This window comes from Anomalospiza imberbis, chromosome 9, assembly GCF_031753505.1.
Source record: "Anomalospiza imberbis isolate Cuckoo-Finch-1a 21T00152 chromosome 9, ASM3175350v1, whole genome shotgun sequence".
Classification (NCBI taxonomy): Eukaryota; Metazoa; Chordata; class Aves; order Passeriformes; family Viduidae; genus Anomalospiza; species Anomalospiza imberbis.
Window position 1 is genome coordinate 28,880,673 of NC_089689.1, and position 21,143 is coordinate 28,901,815.

Consider the following 21,143-nt stretch of genomic DNA (forward strand, 5'->3'; position numbering starts at 1 on the left):
CTGGTTTGTTGGGGTTTTTTTAAGGACTTTCTTGTAGTCCTTTAGGTTAAAGATCATGTCTGAGAATCTGTGGTATGGGACTCGGCAGTACATTCATTGAAGCTCATGAGAGGAGGAGATGGAAGATTTGTTAGTGGCAGGAGTTTGTTTTAGAAATACAATAACATTTTTCTTTAATTATGCTGTCTTTTGCTCACAACTATGCACAGTAGAGTAAATCTAGTCTTTTTCAGATAAGATAAAGGTTAAAATTCACATTTTCTTTATGGGGAGGGTTTGCAATGCAGTCTTCGTGTATCTGTGGAGCTTTTATTTTGTGGTTACAGGTATTAACTCTCAGTGACTCTAAAGCCATCTTCCTTGATGTAGAGATGGGTTAGGCTTTGGCGTTTTCCCAAATTACTGGTCTTGTAGGCAATTTTAGACCAGGTTGGACAGGGCTTGGAGGAACTTGGTCCAGTGGTAGGTGTCCCTGCCCATGGCAGGGGGTTTGGAAGACCATCTGATCTTTAAAGTCCTTTCCAACCCGAACCATTCTGTGATTCCATGACTTCCCAGCAAGGGAGGCTCCCACCGGCTCTTTATAAACCCTCTTCCTACAAGCAGCCAGGGCAGAATTTGTCCCAGCAGTGGTAACTGCGTTATCAGTGCTGTTGATATTGTGTGAGTCTGAACAGAGCTCAGATTCTTCTCCTGGAAGCTCTTTGGAAAAACCAGGAGTAAAAGTAGTAACATTTAGGGGGAAAAAGCAGGGGGAAATAAAGCTGGAGGAGAGCTGTAGTTAACCATACAATGGAGCAGCTTGCTTAGGGAGTACAAAGAGCCACTTCTACACAGGCTATTTTCAGGGAAAAGCCTCACATTCAGTGACTCACAAAAGCGAAGAGGCACCTTTTGATTTTAAGTTCAAGGTTTACATTAGTAATTTTGTCTGTTTTCTCTGTTAGTATTAATTAAATTGAGATAGTTTAATTAGTATTACTAAATTTGATCATTAGTAGTAATTCATTCTGCCTGCCATACTGCACAAATATGATGAAGCAGAAATAACTAAATTGTTTAATTTCATCTCATTTAATGACTTTACACTCCACCAGGACTTTCATTGGCATCTCACAGTATGTGTGAAAATTGCTCCAAGCTAGGCCAAGACCCAACTCCCTTTAGCCAACCATGTCTAATACATCCCTCCTCATCCAAAGATGGATCATGTGCTGCAAAGCCTTTTCCCATTTCTCCAAAAGAGAGCTGGCAACCTCTGAAGCCTGGGGTGGTCTTTCCCTGCCCCACTCACACAGCTCCTGTAGCATCCTGACCCCAATGGCCCCAGTGGATCTTTACAGGACTCATCCCTGGATGGGGTTCCCCACAGCAAGATGGAAATCCCTTCATGGATCCCCACAGCTGGGTTCCTGAGCACAAGCATGATGCACGACCTTCCATTTTTCTTAGAGCAGTTTAGCAAGGTACAAAGCATCAGGAAAAATGCAGATGTCAAAAGTTCCCACGTTCAGGAGAGGTTTTTTTTTGTTCAGCTCAATGCCCTCTTGGCTTTCTTTTTTTAAGAGGAGTTTTGGGAAGGAGGGGTTTCCTGATGAATTGAGTCATTATTCCTCCAGCTCACTGTCTTCTGTAATTTTAAGGTCAAAAGTGCCAGAGTTGCCTCTGTGCTCCTATTTCTGTCCGTGTTAATTTGGAGACTGGTTTTGATCTCCTTGGCCAGTAACACCTAGGACTTGCCAAAACCCGAATTCCTCTTCCTTTTTTGCGGTCTCCAAACCCAGCCTTGCTCTATCCACGTCTCAAAACATGCTCTCGTCTTGGCCCCCTCATCATGAGGTCCCCAGCTGTCCCTTTGCCTGGAGTGTGCCCTGCCAGCCCCACTGCTCCTGCTGCCCACATTCCAGTCCCTCCTCTCTGCCTCCCAGTCCCCACCAACCCATCCCTCCTGCTTTTTGCCCGCTTTGATCAGGCTGGGCACACTTTGCTGTCCCCACAGGGCTGCTCATTTGTTCACTTCACCCAGACAAAGCACAGGCAGGGACCTGACTTTGGGGCAGGATTTTGGAGGGAGTGCTTATTCTCCTGTCCAGCCCAAGTTACTCTCTCCCCTCGCTTTCCTCTGTGTGCTCTGAAGTACTCTCAGGGCAGTCAAAAAAAGCAGCTGAACTACCTTGGGCAGTTGTAGGTCAACTACCTTTTGACCCACGATGGGTCTTCTCCCACTGCACCACAAGGAGCCCCTGGACAGGGCTGGGGTGGTGGATGGGTCCCCTACAGCTCCACTGGGGCTGTCAGAGCCAGGATGATATAAGAGCTGGATGACTAGGGCAACGAAAGGCCACCCCAGCCTTCAACGTCTGAAGGCTGTAGTGACCCTTCCCTCCTTCCTGCTCTCCAGTGGAGAAATGGGGGGAAAGAAGGCTGAAAACTACCTTTTGTACCCCCAACTGCAGAGCAAAGAGCCACAGCCTCTGTAGCAGCTTGCATCCATCCCACTGGGACCCCTGGGCCCCTGACGTAGCTCCTGTGGCTCGGCCGGCATGGGACGGGGCAGGAGAGTGCAGGGCAAACCCCTGTGTGTGTGTACGTGTGTGTCTGTGCGTGTGTGCTCGCTCGGGCTGTCTCGCTGCGAGCCGAGCCTGGGAGGCCCAGGCTGGGGGTTGATTTTCTTTGGATGACTTTCCCCGATTGTCTAAAGCAATAAAAGTAAAGAAACTTTTGGGGGGAGAAAAGCGGTGGTTGAGGGGAGATTATTTTTGCAGTCCTGGTGCAGGCAGAACTCCCGAGGCTTGGGGAGGGGGGGGGCGGTTTTGCTCGCCTGAGGACTGCAGGAACTGGCTTAAATTGAATAAAACTGTAAGTACAGTACTGGGGACGGCGTAACAAGGAGTTCTGCAAAAGCAACACCACCGGAAAGCACAATGAAGAATAGAGCGGGTTACGCCGCGGTGAAAGTATGTACTGGTTGTTATAACACCGTGCCTCCAGAATAAATTATGTCCCTTTAAAAAGTAATACTTTAACTGTGGAGCTATATAGAGACAATTAAGACGATATTGTTCTCCTCATTTCCCTCCCCCCTCCCCTCCCTCCCTCTCTCTGCAGTAGCTCTGTGGAAACTTTTAATGCTGCAGCTTGAAACTTGGGCCTCTGGGTCTGAAATGCCTGAGAAAGCACTGCGGGCTCTAACTGTAAAACATTCCTTCGGCGGGCCCTGGAAACAGGGCGCGCTGGCGCAGGCGAAGTTCAGAGGGATCACATGGAAATGAGGGCTGGCTGCAGGCTCCCGAGGAGCCGGTTTATTTCCCTTAAACCTGAACTTGAACTTGGGAAGGCGCAGCCGGAGCCTGGGCCGGGCTGAGGGCGGCCGTGAAGGGCTGGGAGCGGAGCCGCCGCAGGCCCCGGGCACCCACCCTGGGGGCTGGGGGGTCCCCGGGCACCCGGCGGCTTTTGTGCCGTGTCCAGGGGGGAGCTGTAGTTTGGGGAGCCAGAGGGTTTTGCTTTCATCCATGCAAAATGCTGGAAAGTCCCGTCACAGCAGTGTGTCTGCCGTCCCAGTTTCCACGGGACTTCCCGGCATGAGGTTACAAGCGGCTCCAAGTCCCCGCGCACGTGTTGTTTCATAAAAGGAAAGAAATGAGGGAGATCTGCTGTAAGAAGTATGGGATTGTTGCACTCCCGAGCAAATTTAACTGTGCCTCCAGCAGAGAAAAATACGGGGCTGCCTAAAAACGAGATGTAAGGTGCAAAACTCAGCCCCCCTCGCAGCAAATTTGCTTTTACCTCGAAATAGTAGATGTAAGCCATGAGATGGGTTTAAGGCTTGGTGGGTTTTAAGGTGGGTTTTGCCTCTTTGATTCCATGCCTCCCGCTGTTCCCTTCTTCTCTTGCAAAAGTATGCAGAGAAGGGGGGAGCGAGGTGCTGATGCTGGCAGGTGTCACCCAGGTGTGGTGGCAGAGGTGGCTGCTGTCCCAGCCACAGGCGTGGGGCAGCTTCCTCCCCTTCTGCCCACAGCTGGCCTTGGCTAGGGGGTCATATTTTGGTCATTTCTGATTACTCCCGAACAATTTTGGCTATGTTTATAGCAAAACTTAGAAAGGATGAATGGGCGAAAAAAATCCCGCTTGGCAGTAACTCAGGAAATATCTACAAAGATGTTCTTTCTGGAGCGAGATCTTATTTCAGGGTTTGTGTTAGGATCATTTTTATTCTGTGACAGCACATAAAGAGAGCGGGACAGAGCAATGAGGTCTGGCATAGCTAAAATCCCTTCTGTGTGTGTGAGGTTATATAGTTTATCAATGCAGAAACCACCACGGGCTTGGAAAAGTAAACAGCTGGCTTGGGTCTGTGTGCTGCACTTCGGAGTTGTCTGCAGGATTTAAATGGCTCGCCTGCGATTTTCGGAGCGGGGCAAATATATATAGTTTTCCTTTCAAACATGTCAGAAGGTTTTTTTGCAGCCGTTTGTTTTCTCTGTTCCTTTTTTATTTGTTGCGATTTTCCTTTCTGATTCATTCCGGTTTATTTTGCTTTTACAAACGGCTTCACTGCCACCAGCAAGTCTACAAATAAATAAAAAAAAATTAAAAAAAAAAAGGTTTCTAGCCCACTCAGAAAACCCTATGGCAGCGACAAATATCAGAGAAAGCCATCGTCTCTCTCAAAGATTTCATCTCACCCTCCACTTAATCCGCTTGCTGTACCTCAGATCTCAAGTAACTTTCATACTGTGGGCTCACTTTAATGGATAGAATCTATTTTTCATGAAAAAAGCAGGAAATAAGCTGTCTTTCGTACAAAGATTTACAAAATGTAATCATTGTTGAAATATTCTCTTTGAACTGCCTTGTCCGCAGGGGTGTCTGGCTCCCAATACCCCCGTTTCTTTAGAACACCCTTACAAGTTCTTCTGGTAGATCAGGTACACTGGTGGTTCTGGTCTTTGATGTCTTGAATGAATGAAAGAAAAGCATAATAAAAGAGAGCTGTTGATCAAGCATAAAATACTCTTTAAGCTGACAGAATGGCAGAGTTAACACATTCTAAGCTGCTTTTAGGTTTTTCCTTTTTTTCCTCACATTTTCCTGTGCTTTGTGTACAGTGGGGGTTTTTATTTTTTGAAAAGTCTCTGATCTATGTAGTATGCCGTCCTCTAACAAAAACCAAAATGGGATTGTTTCTCTCTCTTTCTCCCTTTCTTTTTCCTCTCTCTCTTTCCCTTCACTATATTTTTTTTTCTTTTTTTTTTTAACAGCAAGGGTTGCAGTTTAGCATGGCTGCAATCAGCTTTCAGCCGACCACGCAAAGTTTAGAAGTTATTTTGCAGATTTCAAAGCCAATTTACTAACAAATAAGTGAACTTCATTGCTTGTTTTTTTAGAAGACTGGAGGAAAACTGTAGCTGGCAAAATGTTCCCCAAGTAAAGGCAAGACCCTCTGCCTAAAAGCAATTATGTAAACCAAAAGACGAGCAGGAAAATGACCTCATTGTGAGAGAACTTTTCTTTTAGAGGCAGAGAAAAGGGAAAGTTTTCTTCCTGTAGATCTAATTTAGATCTTAAGTTCCCATACATTATTTATACATCATATTCAGAGTGCCAGCCTACTCTGCTGACTGGGTTACATTTCAAACATTTGCCATTGATAAGTCTTTGCTGTATTATATTCAGGCTAAATGCGAATATGTCATAGCGCAGTCAATCTTTAATCCGCTGAGCTCCAGGTCGGGGCAGCAGGGGGTCCAGCACTCAGAGCATTGGTTTATACTTAAGAAACATCTGGGGCCAGCTGGGACACTTTACTGGAACATTCAGATGTCTGGAACAACAGCAGGAGTTACTGTATGAGTGTGTTTTCATAGGTTTGGGAGGGTTTGGGGTGACTTATTTAAAAACACTAGCTGTTCCCAACTTGAGGTTTGAACCCAAGCAGAAATCTTGCCTGAAGTGAGTTTGTTGGTCCCAGGAGAGAAGTGGTTTTGGACAACTATACATTTTTAATAGTCAGCAGGCAAAAGTGCATATTACAAAATTATTGCACGTAATTTAATGCAGTTTGCCACAACTGGCATTCCCGCAAAAACTATTGGATGCAGAGCTACTGTACACATTGCCTGGAGACCAGTGTCCCTCCTGGGACAGGTTTTATCTGTCTCCAGACAATATAAATGTGCTCAGAGTGGGGCGTGTGACTCTCCCCGGTGCGGATGTTGGACAACCAGAAGATTCTCTCACTGTTTTATGTCCCTTTGGGGATGACCAACATGCTACTTACAGCCCTGCTGGTATTTCAGTCTGGAAAATATAATTACTAAATAATTAATTCCGGCTCTAAGAAAATAACATCCATAGGCACAAAGGTGACCTTGTCTTTTATATTCACCTTTCGGTCCTACACAGTAGGATCAGATTTTGGGCCTGGAGAAACTCTGGAGGAAGCACTAGAAGAGTGGGATGAATTCAGATGTGGGGTAAACTAGAGGCAGTTGCTGTGTCTGCAGGAGTCCTCCAGCCAGTCTCACCAGAAGCTGAACTGCCACTGTCTCCCCTCACCCTGGCAACCCTTTTGAAGTGGCATCAAAGGCCCAGTTTTGTCCCCTTGCTTTCACACGACGCACCGTGGGGAAGAGCCTTCCCAGCACCTCTCACAAGGTGATGCCAAAAGGCCCAGTTCACTGCCTAACTGCTCACATTCTCCTTTTATCTTTGCAACCAGAAGGACTTGTTACCCCAATTCACCTCCCCGGGGTTAATGTACGTGAGAGCCTCAAAGTTCTTGAGGTGACTGAAATGTCATCCCCAAACTAAACAACGCTCTGCGGTGAGACCTCACAGGTGCCAGCAGTCATGGCTTGGGTTCAGCTGGGCTGCCCAAACAGCCGCTTTGCCGGCAAGCTCTAAAGCTGTGGGGTTTTATTTTATTTGGGCTCTTATCACAGGTGGGTTTTCCCGCCCGGGCCCGTGCAGCGATCGCTTCCTGCACGGGCCCGGGGCAGCAACGGCTGCAGCAGCCGCGTTTGAAGTCCCGATGGCACCGACCCGTCGCGCCGCCGGGCACACAAACTGGGCTTCAACCTACAGAAAATGGCTATCACTGAGCAGGTCTGAGCCCTGAGTGGGTACAGCGAAGGCAAAGCTGCTGTGAGTGGAGTTTGTCAGAGTTTCAAACGTGTGAATGTCCTTAAATAACCTACATTGCCCGGAGAAATAAGCCAACTGTCACACCCAGTTCTGGATTCCACATTAACAACCTCCTTCCGCAGTGTTAAACTTTGCCCTTGAGGACTTTTGTTTAACTTCTTAATTCAAAAAACAGATAGGGAGGGTGCACAGCCCTGGCTTTCAGCGCGAGCTGAAAGGTCCCATTGTTGGGGCAGGAGATGTGCAGGTAGAAGCGAATGGAACAAGTTGGGGTTGGATTGTTGTTCTGGTTGGAAACACGTGAGCGGTGCTCGCGGCGAGGCTGGGGGTGAGGGACGGCATGCAGGAAGGCTGGTTTGAGAAGGTTTCTATAAACAATGGGCCTGTTCCTGGGCTCCTGACTCAGGCAGAAACTGCTACAGGAGTTGATGAGGCACTTTGTTAAATATCCAGAATCACGGAATGTTTCCTTGCTGTTCTTCCCATAGAAAGGAGCTGATTGTCAGGAGTGGCTGGACAATTTTTGTGTGTCTCTGCTATCTCCAGGAGTGCATAAGAAACAAAAAGACTTGCACTATCAGAGAACCGTAATTGCCATCTCAGACTTCCTGTTTAGGATTCAGTCAAGTAGATATTGTTTATGGATCATAAAGCCTTACTACTGTGAGGATTCTCAAATACGAGTTTCAACTTTCATGGTGCTGTAAATTAGGGAGGGGGAAAAAAAGTGTGATAATACTCCTCGGAGAACAGTAAAATAGAGCTCTGCAATGGTTAAATGGAATTTTATAAGCACATTCAGTGTGGAACTGTTTTGCATTACATGAGTTGAATACCTTAGAGATGACACACATCTGCAGGCACTTTATTAAATCCTTAGTCAGCACTTTTCAACCTGATGAGATTACTTCTTCATTTGACTGGAGAAAGGGAAGCAAAGATCTCGTACCGGACTGCAGAATTCTTTCTGATGTTTCACCTTGAGCGCTGGAGAAGGACAGCGAGATGCTCGGCAGGACAATACAGACTCGCAGTTGCACCAACAACTGTGTGGCAGCAATTTTACTGAGCAGGACCTTTAGCTCCAGTGGGTGCATTTAGCTCTAAACTCGCTGGGAGAGCAGTACTGCAAAGTAAATAGAAGGGAAATAAAACACCGGCTCTTTTATGAAAAAGCACGGAGATAATATCATCCTGACCGTACTGTGATAGGGCCCATGATTTAAATGGAGATTTTAAATTAAGAAAGGCAACACCGCCTTCTCCGAGTGGGTGCAGTCGGATAGGTTACAGAACTGAAGGGATGAAATGGGTGAGGTGCTTAGACATTGAGCAGCACTCGAAAGCAAGGCACAAAATACTTCAGCCATCTAAATGTAGGGATCCAGGCTTCTTTTTTTTTTCCATTCTAAGCTCCCTAATCATGCAAAAAAAACCCTTGATAGGTCCCAGCTATCGGGTCTCCAAGTGCCTAATACGCTTCCTAGACGTTTTCATTTGAGGCCGGAGGTCTCCTTCTCCCCAGCAGAGAAGTTTCACAGGTGCTCCAGAGGAACAATGGTGCTCTTCAGCCCTAATCCTGGAAGACTTAGACGTGTATAGGAGGCTTGAGGGGGATATGAGATCTTAATATTAAAATGATTAGCAGAAAAAGGAGGATCATTCTGTGTGTGCGCTTCAGCTGTAAGATGCTCTAAATTAAACCGGTGTCCCGAGAGCAGTGCTGGTGGGATCTGCTGGGTAAATGCACACTCTGTCTCGCTGTTCTGCTGCCTCAGCCCATAAAACATCTCATCCAAGTGGGGCTGCAGGAGCAGGCGGAGCGGGACGCAGCTGTTGGCGAAGTGCTCCGACTTTGGGTGCCATAAAAGCAGCTTTTCACTCAAGGCCATGCGGAGCTCCGGCAAGGAAGTTTTGAAACAAGCATGCGGTTTGGTTTGGGTCTCTCCTGTAAGGGTTAAGTTTTTCATTGGTATTAAGGCTGAGCAGTGTCTGCAGGAGTCATATTGACACCCTAGTGCATGGTAACTCTACTCCTTTATTGACATGTTGCTAGTCAGGAGCACAATAGCGCTCTGTGTCTGCAAATCATTGCTAAAATCATCTCAAGGAAAAAAAAAAGTTTGAAAGCCCAACGCGAGACAAAGGCCCCAGAGCTGCACTGCGCCGCTCAAAACTCCCGAGTCAGCAACTTCTATTGATTAAAAACTAACCTTTAAAGTAACTCGCAGAGTGTGTGGTTAGCATTTAAATTTAAACATGTCATGAGTTGATTTGTGTTACTGAATACCAACTCCGAAGGAGTTACATTCACATCAGATTTTTTTTTTTCTAATTCCCTTAAGCAGCTAAAGTATTTCATGAAATGTCAATAGGGCAGGGGGGAAAAAAAGGTGTTTTGGAGGGAGGGGACTCGCGCCCAGCCTCGCCGTTTCTTTTCCCATGCAAATAGTCACCCCAAAAAGAAAAGTGTGGGGAGCGACACACAATAATTAGACCTTTGTCTAACTTTCCCAAGTGCCAGTGAAAGACAGATTAATTAAATATACAACAGTGTTGGTTTTTGGAGTGGGGGTCTCTCTTGCTGTGGAGGTCATAAATTAGGCAGAATAAATAGTTCAGTGTGTTGGGAGCGGGGCTCGACGTCAGCGCGGCTGGCGGCGGTGGGAGGGCGCAGCGCCGCGCTTGCGGATGGCGGTCACGTCTGGGGCTGTCTGGTTGCCCTTAGCAACGAGACATGATGTAACACCGGGATGAACTTGAACTTGGGGGACTTGAAAAGGGAACAATAGACCAGAGCAATCAATAAAGCCTATTTCAGTGAAGGATTACAGAGCCGCTCTGGGGTAACCTTGTCTGCGAGGCGCGGGGTGAATAGCGAGATGCGTGAAGGAGCGCGGGGCGGCGGGGGACGGACCGACGGAGCGGCCGGGGCGGCCGGACACACGGACCGAGGGGCGGGGGGGCGGCGGAGCCCGGGCGGGCACGGGACCCCGGCCCCGCGCGGCCCCACCTCCGCAAGCTCTGCGCTTCTTTTTTTTTTTTTTTTTTTTTTTTTTTATTTCCTGCCTTTTTTTTTTTTTTTTTTTTAAAAAGGGGAAAAAAATCCGCTTTTGAGATGAGGGAGGAGTGGCGAGGGCAGCGGCTCCCGTCACCGGCGGGCCATGTGCCGGGCCAGCGGCCATGGAGCAGCCGGACAGCGGAGATGGGAACCATCGCCTGGAACTGTTCAACCCCTCCACTCCACGGCCTCGCAGCCTTTAACCCTTCCCCTCCATCACCTCGCAGTTTTAACCCCTCTACTCCATCGCCTCTAAATTTTTAACCTCTCTACTCCATCACCTCTCAATTTTAACTTCTCCACTCCATCACCTCACAGTGTTCAGCCCTTCTAATCCATCACTTCGCAGTGTCCAACCCCTCTACCCCATCTCCTCTCAGTCTTTACCCCCACTACTCCATCACCTCAGTCTTAACCCCCCTAACTCCATTCATCTCTCAGTCTGTAACCCCTCTACTCCATCACCTCAGTTTGTAACCCCTCTTCTCCTTTACCTTGCAGTTTTAACCCCTCTACTCCCTTCCTTCTTGGACTTTATCCCTTCTCCTCCCCGCTGGGCAGTGCCACAGTTCCCACTCTGGCCAAAAACTGTCACACTCAAACAAAAAGCATGAGGGATGACCCTGAAAAGTTTGGAGAAGTTGGGAGCTGGCAATGGCTGGAGGTGCTGGGGGTGGTTGGAGATATCTCCAGCACAGCACAGCCCACACTCCACGTCCCTGAACCCACCAAAAATCAGTAGGGCCCCGCAGTCAGGGAGGAGAACGGGACTTGGCTCCGCTTCACGAACCCTGCCAGAACTTTCCTCTGTTTATAAACTTTACATATGAGAACTATTTCGTTTAATTGCAGCCTGAGTAAGTCTAAATATAAAATCTGTAGGCAATAGATGAAGCCGATATGGGACCGGTGTGTTTGTATTCAGAAGGGCGAGCGGAGGAAGAGTTAGTTAATGAGGTGTATTGGAAGCAGGACAACTTCTCCAATCCTGCTATTTATTTTACCGGTTCCTACCTCCATGGCAAGACCGCATAATCTCCAAGTCCCACATGAAACTTGCCTCAGAGTCTTCCGTAAATGTTCATAAGTCCTCCCGGAGCTGATTGTGCTATCAATCACGTCAGAGGCCAAAGAGGAGCGGAGGAAAAACTTGGTAAAACTTGTCATCGGTCCGTGCGCGCACACAGACGCACCTCATATATTACAGGAGCCCCAGCAAAAAACGGGGGGTATCAGCAACAGCTCTTTAATACCTGAGTCTTTCTTGTTGTATTACTTTACTCCAGGCTAAATAGTTGCTGCTTGTTGGTGTATTCCCACAGCAATATGTCATTGCCAAGGAGCATCCCCCCGCGCGCACGGTCCCAGGGCCTAACACTGCTCTCATTCATCGCGGGTTCAGGTTGGGCTGACCCTGCCGGGGCCGGGATGGGTTCTCCCCGGTGCGGTGGCACTGCCCCGGCTCCAGCAGAGCCCACTCCAGCTTCCCAACTGTGTTTATTTTCCTATGAAGGAGGGAAATTGCTTTCTGTGCTCCGGGCATCTGCGCCGTTGGGTTAAGGACGGTATTGTTGCGGGGCTGAATTCCCTGGGAATTCCCTCCCTTTGGGAAAAAGAGGAAAAAGAAAAAAAAATATTTTCTCAAAGAAAAGCTATTAGTTGAGGCCCACGTTTTGTTTTGAAACACAAGTATGGGCAGAGGTACGGGACATTTTCACTGATCCACTTTCCCCCAGATTTGCTTTATCCTGGCTTTTCTGTAGCGATCCACATTTCTCCTAAGAAAACAGCCCTGTTGTTGAATTTCTGTGCATCTGTTCCAGCGAGACAGTTGAAGCAGGGCAGTATAAAGCAACAGATGCTTATGCTGGCACATGCCTAAATACCCAAGAAAACCCCGACTGCAGGGTGATAAATGGCACAGAGAGGCGAATGTGTATCGCCTTTTCAGGGGATTAGACAAAAGTGAACTGGAGGGATCTTCAAGCCATCATCTATTAAAAAGATTGATAACTTGTAACGTGACATGACCCCCGCGTTCATCTGTAGCTATGTCCAGCGACTGTCGGCGAGGAAAAAAAAATATATTGATTTGTACAGTATTTTTAATTAAGCTTTGTAATTAGGTCAATTCGTCACGGTCTCAATTAGCCCCCCTCTTGGCGGAGGAGGCTGGCGGCCGTGCCCGGAGCCCTTGGGGAAGCGGCGAGAGCGGGCGGCCGGGGCTGACGCTTCTCCTTTCTCTTTTTGCAGTCCTGGTACCTGGGATAAAAGTCTCCGCTTCCCACCACGCACCGGACAGACCACCAGACCCCTTCCCACCTCTGTAACACGGAAGCAGCAGCAACGCAGCGCAGCGACTTCACATCGGCGGAAGGGGAGGCGAGCAGACACCGACAGCAAACTCGTACATGGAAATGGCAAACGTTATGGTTGAATGGCAAAGGCCGTAACTTTCTCTCGAGATTTGATTTTAATTTTTCTTTTTTTTTTTTTATTTTTTTTTTTTTTTAGACAACTTTAGGACTGTTGTAATTTCTCATATGGTGCTGGAAATGGTTGGGCTTCATAACTTTTGAAGTGTTTCATTGGTAGTGTAAGCGTTAGGTGACACTGAGTAGAACTAGCCTCTGCTGCTGCTTACCAACTCGCTGTTGTAACACACTTTCCATATGGAGCCTAACTGTTTTACAGTATCCTCATCGGATTTTCCCATACAGGTGTGAGACTTCTTGAGAAATCATGAAACACACTTAAACTATAACTTTTGTAGTAGCTGAATTCTGCAATATATAACCTACCGGACAGACATAGAGCATGTTTTTTTTTTTTTTCTGTAACATATCGGGGAAAAAAAAAAAAGCAGGTTTCTTTTTTTTGTTGTTGTTGTTGTTGGGGTTTTTTTCTTTTTTTTTTTTTTTTTACAGTCGGCACTTAGAGACGTAACATGAACCATAAGAGCATTGTCAACAATTTTTTTCCACTCGATTGCAGAGCGATTTAAAACATCAAACTACTACTATTCACTAAAAAAAAAAAAAAGAAAAAAAAGAAAAAAGTTTGAAATGCTGCACTTACATTTAAAAAAAAAACATTTTTCAACAATTTTCAACAATTACACAAAAATTCACGCAGAAATGGGGAAGTTGGTCTGTTTTGACAGAAACTGACAGGAATCAATCAAAACAATCGAATTTTGAATTGAGTAAAGTGCAATTTCATTGGATAGCTAAATATCTTTGTAAGATAGAGATTGTTGAAAATTCTATTTTTGTTTTCCAAGTCCTTCCACCCCAGGACTCTAAATTATTGGGGTAAAAAACAGCCTTGCAAGAAAAAGGGGAGCTATTTTTGCTTTTTATGTTTTTTATTGTTGAACTTGTATCCCTTTAAAACTGAAGGAAAATTAAAAAAAAAAAAACAAATCTAATGGTGCTTTTACCACAATATGTTAACTACATTAAATGCTAATTAATCATTTTCTGTTATCAAAGCACATAACTAAAATGAAATCATAATATCTGTTAATTTTATAAGCTAAAAGTCACTATAATGGATTATGCCAATTCTGACAAATTTTACGTGTTTCCGGCAATATAGGGTTTATCAGTTCTCAAACACCTTGGGAATAAGAGAGAACGGTCCAGAAAGTAAAACACCTTTGTGTCCCTGAACTGGTACATTTTCTGGACTGTGAAGAAATCATTACAGAAATGAACGATGCTGATCTTCTTACAACTTATGCCAGTTCAAAGCAAGGGCACTTGCTGAAGAAGAAAAAAAAAGAAAAAAAAACAGACAAATAAGTAGAAAATGAAAAAAAAAAAAAAAAAAAAAGAAGTTTGGACCCCAAACGTCCTGTATCTTATGTACAAAAAAAAGGAAAAAAAAAGAAAAAAAAAAGAGTGCAAGTGATTTTTTCTATCAGACAGCGGAGCACCCCTTTGCTTCACATGCAACTTTAAGAAGGTTTCCTATACTATACATATATATACGTTCTGGTTGGCGAGTCCAGCTAATCAGAGAAAGTCTCTGCATGTTCTAGTGTTAGTAACTAATTTTTATATAGTTAATGTAGGGTAAAGTAGAGTGCATTAAGACACAATATTGTAATCCCTATTCCAGGCACTTGCCTTTAAACTATGTTTGTTCGACCCTTCAGAAGGGTTTCTACTACTGTCCTATACAATCAAGTAACTGAAATTCTTGGGAAGACACTTTGCTCCTCATCTTTTCCCTGAAACGATGTTTTGTTTTGTTTTCTTAATTTGCACGAAACAAAAAAAAAAAAAATTCCATATCAATGTGCCTTGCCCTGGATAGCGATTATTTGTGGAATTGTTGCACATGTTCCTATATTGAAAGGGGTTTTTCCCTAGTCAAGCATTTGGAGACACTTTTTGTAAATGTGACTTTTATGTCAGCCATTGTCAGTTCCAACATCTAGAATTAAATAGGATGTTAGTTGTTCCGCAGATAGGAGTAGTGTTTATTGTCCTGTATGGTCAGTGGCAGTGCTATTCTGAGATCTGTAGATGCTAGATTATCAGTATTTTTGGATGTTGCTGCATTTTACCTTTTATTTGGAGTCTTCCTTTTTTTGTTTTGTTTTCTCCCAGATATATGAAAATATGCAATACCTGCTTATATCATGTAGAAAAGCTTAGCAATTATTAATTTTTCTTTTAATTTTTTTTTATTTGACCAAAGTTGGTGCTGCACTTGACGCAGTGTGTTTTAGGTGTTTGTCTTTGTACTTTTGTGATTTTTGAATGCACATGCAGGAAGGGCTCTTCTTAGAGAAGCAGTCAAACTGTGAAGCACTAAGCTGAACCCTGCTTCAAGCAATTTTTGTTTTACAACTGTTCCTTTCACAAGCAAGCCTTAAAAAAAAAAAAAACAACTTCCTTTTTCTTCAGATCCCACACCCATTTTTATTAGCAGACTGCAATCAATCCACATTCAATAAAAGTATATAATGCCCATTTTTATATGCACGTTTTTAAACTTCCAAGTTCTGAAAATTGTTTACTGGTTATTCTCTATTTAAGGAAAAAATAAAATGTTTTGGATTTTCATATGTGTCTGATAAGTGGTTGAGTAGTCATTTTGCTCTATTGTATTGTGTGATTGTTAGTATATGGTATCACATCCTCTAGCCAGCATCCTTTGCCTTCCCTATAGCACTTAGCTGGGCATTACTTTATTAAGACATATGTGCACTAAAAAAAAAAAAATAGCAGCTTTCAGTGCTTCACAGTGAAGGGAAAAAAAGCCTAGACAAACATTTTGTCAGAACCTTGCTATGAGACAAGGTATTACCAGTAAATTGGTTGTATATACAATAAAATTGCACCCTTTTTTAAACAAAACAAACTAAGCAATAGTTTGGGCAGTTAGTTGTTTTTAGTGAGCATGTTGTAGTCATGGCTGCAAAGAGAGAGAATTAAACTGCCCACTCAGAAGATATGTAATTTGTATGTTGTATAGTTTTATTGATTACACTGATTTATTCTACCCTATTTTATAATGCAGGACTTTTGTAATGTTGTTTAAATGAGGAAAAATTTCTGTCAAATTAGCTTAGTGGAATTTCTGATTGTTCGTTATAAAGGCAGCGTTCATAGAATTGCTTTTTTTTTTTTTTTCCTTTGGGAACTGGATTTAAGTTAAAAACTTTCCCGTTTCCTTTTTTTGTATGTATTTAAATACAGTTATTTTTCTTCTCTCAATGGTATAGCATATTCCTATGCTTGAGAAGTATAGGCTACTGAAGAACCATTGTAAATGGACATTACAGGTATGCTGTATTTTTGAAGGTATTTTTGTCATATTAAGTTTGATGACGCTAAAGTTAGGGAACTCTGAGCAGAATTGCGAGAAAAAAAAATGTTTTAAAGGCTTTAAAACATTAGGTAGGAGGTCAAGGGTGTTAACCAACAGGGGTTGTAAAGTATTACACACTAAATTCAGTTTGTGTTCACCTTCCTCTCACGCAGGAAACGCGGCAGTTCCGTTCTGTGCAGGTGTAGAGAACAAACAGTGTTTTAGCCCTCCTTTAGAGGAGCGGGGAGGCGAGCAGGGATGGGCAGGAGGGACGGGGCGTCCATCCCTCCATCCAGCCATCCACCCACCCACCCAGCTGCCCACCCATCCATCCCTGGATGGCCCCGGCGTGCGGGCGGCAGCGGAGCCCCGGCCCCGCGCCGGGCGCTCCTTTGGAGTCACCCAACAACTTTTTTTCCTCCCCGCCTCCTTCTCTCCAGAACTGTCAGACGCACAAATTCTCTGACCTGTGCCCACCCCCGCCCACCCAAAATTAAAGCCCTAGGGATGGCTTAGCGCGAATTGACTTTTTCCCAAGTTAATTCCTTTCTTATTTTCCCCCTCTTTTTTCGGGTTTTTTAAATTTTTTTTTTTTTTTTTTTTTTGAGCGAGGGCACTTGCTTTTCTCATGCCGCACACCCCAGCAATGCCATTATTATTTATTCTTCTTCCTTTATAATTAAAAAAAAAACTTTCGGGCTTCGAGTTTAGGCAGCCATGGTACACTTTGTCTCTGTTGCTTGTTCCCCCTCCCCTTTAAGGTCGAAGGGGAAAAGAAACACCAAGTTTTCTCAACTCCACAGTATTCAGTCAGCCCACAGGAATATGCAAAATCCCTCTAACATTTTTTTTTTCTTTCTCTAGTTCTCTTTGTTCCGTATATTTGCAGCTTTGTAGTAACAGTGTTATAAAATATTTACTGTACAAAAATACAAAAAAACCCAGATACATAGCCTAAAACAGGTTTTTTTTCCTTGTGGTGAATTATTTTTTTTAAAGACTGTCAGTTAATATTGTACTTTGCCTTGTGTCTCTGGAAATATCTTTTTTTTTCTTTTTTTTTTTGTTGGTAGAAGGCCTCCATCGAACAAAATTAAAACCATAACCGGCATGACAATGTAAGGAGAGCTTCAATGGCACCTAAACAATAAATAAATAACAAATTCAACCTCATGAGGTCTGTCGGAGGCAGGTCTTGTGAAGTTAACACTGCCTGCTAGGCAGGATTTTCATTAAATCAAGCTTACAATGCCAATTTTGTCTTGAAGTCAATGCATGTATTACTGTTTGACAGTAAACCCAGCTATGCCATCATCAAGTCCAAGGCTGCGCAATAGTCTAATTAGTATCGAGTACATTTTCCTTTTATTTTTTCCAATAAAAAAGCAGTGGGATGAAAATTGCTTTGATATATAGCAGGTAACATTGAAGCTATTCCATAGCACTTAACTGTAGTGAATACTGTGTCACCAATTCTGAAATCAATTTAATGTTTAATGCAAATCCATTACATGGTGCTATTACAGGCTGGCAAAATGATTTACAAAAATGTGACAACTTGGGCTCAATTCACTCTGCTTTCCAACAATGTAAATGCATAGCAGTGTTTATCTGCATGAAAACTATGCACTAATCTATCTGAAAAAAAAAAAAAGAAAAGAATATATCAACTTTGGTATCTACTTTCCGTTTACTTCGATCCTTGCCTTTTCGGTCATTGTTATAATGCCAGCTTTAGGACAGAAAGAATTATAAGAAAACCAGCATAATACCTGATATATTAAAATGTAGTGCCTGTGAAATCTGTATTATATTGCTCTTCTGAAGTAAGATTTTTCTACACCGGTAGCCTTCGCTGTCTGTCAGAACCTTCTGATATAGGTGATGTAAAATAACCGTACAATATTAATGCATGCTATTCCATAATGCTTAGTAGCTGTATGAATATTACTCAAAGTTATGTTAGTCTTTTTTTCTGACTTGGTTCTTGTCAGATAGGTTTAAAGATATTTCACTGAGAACGCAAATTCTGTCTTTATTGATTTGGGGTGTTTTCAGTATTTTGGAGGTATACATTTACTTAAATTCAGTATTACTTGTGTTTTGGGTTTTTTTTCTTTTTTTTCTTTTTTTTTCCTTTTTTTTTCTTTTTTTTTTTTTTTTCCTTTTTCCTAGAGGGCAGGACATGGTGTTTGAGACCAGAAATCCGTGCCTGGTAAGATTTTCGTCTCGAAAAGCTACCCTAAGAATTCAGAGAGCTTGCTCTGAAGAACAGTTCAAATTGAAGGGACAGTCCTTTAAACCCACAAACGAGTCCGAGCTCATGTTGCGAGAGATTTCTTAATGGGCAGCGGTGAACCAGGTACCCATGCTTGACCCTTCTTCACACCAGACTTCCTCATATAGAAAGAAAAAAACCCTTTAAAAAAAAAAAAAAAGAAAAAAAGAAAAAAAAAACCTCATGTGGTTGTTTAGTTTCATGCACAGTTGCAATATTTTTCTTCAAACAAACTCTGTACAAAACTTTGGGCCCGATTCATAAAAGCTCCTTTGCTATTAACACGGGAGGCTGGTGGGCTCCTCTCCTCCAAATTGAGGGTGGGCTTCGCCCTGGCGAGCCCCGCTGGCCCTGCTCTCCCTCCCCTTCCCCTCTCCGCCTCCCCCAGCCCCGCGGAGACCAGGAACCGGTGGGAAGGGGCCATGGAGGAGGCGAGGCAGTGCAGGACCATGCTCCGAGCCCCAGAGGTGCAGGTTGGCAGGAGGAAAAGGGGGAGGATGGCTCCGGCCGGTGCCGGGGGCTCGGGACACCGCGACTCGATCACAAAAGAGATCTTGTCCGCACCAGAACAAAACGCGCTCGATCGCTACCTCTGAGCTCTAGAGAAACCCTCCGTCGGGGCGAGCGCTCGCCCGCAATGTGAACTTTTGTACTTTGGATGCTTTTTTTTTTTTTTTATTAGGGAAGACTATTTTCCACTTAGTTAATCTTCTATGCTTGAGCATGAACAAAAACAATTGTGTTGGGTGAAATCCCCCCCCCCCCCCCCTTTTTATCTGCATCCACAAATTAATATGAGGGGAAAAACAAAAAGAAGATGAGTTTCTAGACGGAGCATGGTAGGGCGAGAGTGCCTGGCTCGGCAGTCGCCACCGACGCCGCTCGTCCTTGTTGCAACTGCTGCCTTGGGGACAGGGCCACGAAATTCATGGGAAACACAATCAAGGAGAAATCTCTATTTTGGCCAGCTGTGCGGGTTCTCCCGAACTCTGCCCCAGCCCAGCCCAGTCCCTCAGCGGCGGGTTGAGATTTGAGGCGCTAAAATTTCCACCGGCCGTGTGAAAGATCTGCTGCAAATTCACTTGACACCCGTGTTAATACCATGTCGTGTTCATTTTTTTTTATGAGTCAGGCCCCTCGTGCCTCTAGTATACTTGTATTGACTCTCATAGTTACCATTTTAGTTTTACTGTGTTCTGTGAAAAAAATTGTAATTGGTTGAGAATCACTGTGGGCATCCATTCTTATTCAACTAAGTCTCCGCAGGTTTTTTGAGCTGGTGTGGATTAGTTTAACTCTTGTATTCAACCATTAGTGCTACCACCTTCTCACATTACAATACAATTACTGGAAGCAAGTACTGCATTTCCTATGCAACAAAAAAGGAAAATAAAAAATTGCTAATGCTAACAGGCCGTGTTGTTATTTACTCCCAGCCGGGCACGGGGTGGGGTTGCGGCTGTAGGACCGTGGGCATCGCCGGCCGCCACGGGCATCAACCTCTCCTGGCCCCAGCCCTGCAGCCTGGGCAGGCTCCCAGGCAGCAGCTTCATCCCAAATCATGGAGTTATTTGGTTAAATTGAGTCACTTTTGTCACACCGGCCACTCTTCCCCACGTTTTTGGTGTCCCGTCGCACAAAATCGTTCCTCGCGCAATATCGGATTAACCCTCAGCAAATGTCTGCAGATTAATCATTCAAATTAAAGAGATGAAGCACACCTAGGAAATATCCAGGAGATTAATAAATGCTGCAAATGCCACAATGCATCTTTAAATGTAGCCAAACTATAAAAATATTGCCACATTTCCGAGGAGCCCCAGTACAGCCACGGCTGTTGGGATTGACCTTGGAGCTGCTGGCAGAGCTGCCTCCCTCTGCAAGGCTCTGGGTGCAGAAATAAGCAAAAATTAAGCTTTTTTTACAAATGTTAAAGTTTCCTTCGAAGTTTTTCACTCTGCAACACCTTTTGCTTAAAAGATACGTGCAAAATTTAGTATTTGCAGAAAGGGGTTTTTTTGCATTTAAGCCATTCTGGCTGTTTTCTGTGTAAAAGCAGACACCGAGGCCGATGAAGGGTAGGGGCTGGTGCTGCTCTGCCACTGCCCTTGGGGACAGCAGACAGGGACCCCCGTGACCCCCGGCCCCTCCCCAGGCAGCACCGGCTGCAACACCAGCTCTTCCACTTTATTTGGGGGGAAATGAGTGTTTTCTAACAAATGTGTGCCTGACACACATAAACCGCTGGTATTTCCTTTCTCACACCTCCACAGAGTTTTGGTTTTGGCTACAAGGCCAGGGCGGGAGGGTCAGTCTGGGCACAGGTCTAATGTCACCGTCCCCAGGGGGGAACCCTGTCTGTGCCCCTCGCTGTGTGCCTCCCATGTGGGCAGTGCTGGCAGCAATGCATGGTGTGGCAGCTGAGGACAGGTTGGAGCCTGTTCAATTTGGCTTTTTTTTTTTCTCTCATAAAGGAGACCAGACAGTAAGGAAAAGCCAAATCTCTCCTCAAAGGAAACACAGTACCCCAGGCAGGGCTTGCCAACAGCGCTGGCCCCTTTCACCCCCACAAACTCTGGGAGGAGGGAGGAAGAGGGGGGTGAGGGTGCTGAGCCTGTGCTCGCTGCCCCAGTTGGGCAAAAAACAGCCCAAATGGTGATGGTGGTGCCCTGTGGGCTTGGAAGGGAGCCCAGGTGTGGGCCAGCCTGTCCCAAGGGTCTGCCAGAGCTGGATACTTCCTCCCAGCACTGGCTGTGAGCACGGGGGATACTGGGATGGGAGGGAGGGACAAGCACCCACCCACCCGTGTACATCACTGCATGAATAGACACA

General features: G+C 44.9%; 1 protein-coding gene across 17 annotated transcripts in view; it reads left to right on the forward strand.

The window, feature by feature from the left end:
• Positions 1-19,721, forward strand: part of NFIA (nuclear factor I A) — a 409,015-nt gene extending 389,294 nt beyond the window's left edge. For all 17 annotated transcript variants that reach the window (XM_068198897.1, XM_068198899.1, XM_068198898.1 and 14 more), the window contains one exon: positions 12,461-19,721. In XM_068198897.1, the coding sequence (XP_068054998.1) occupies positions 12,461-12,478 (18 nt within the window). In that variant the 3' untranslated portion in view covers positions 12,479-19,721. The remainder of the gene's footprint in view (positions 1-12,460) is intronic.
• Positions 19,722-21,143: the final 1,422 nt, after the last annotated feature.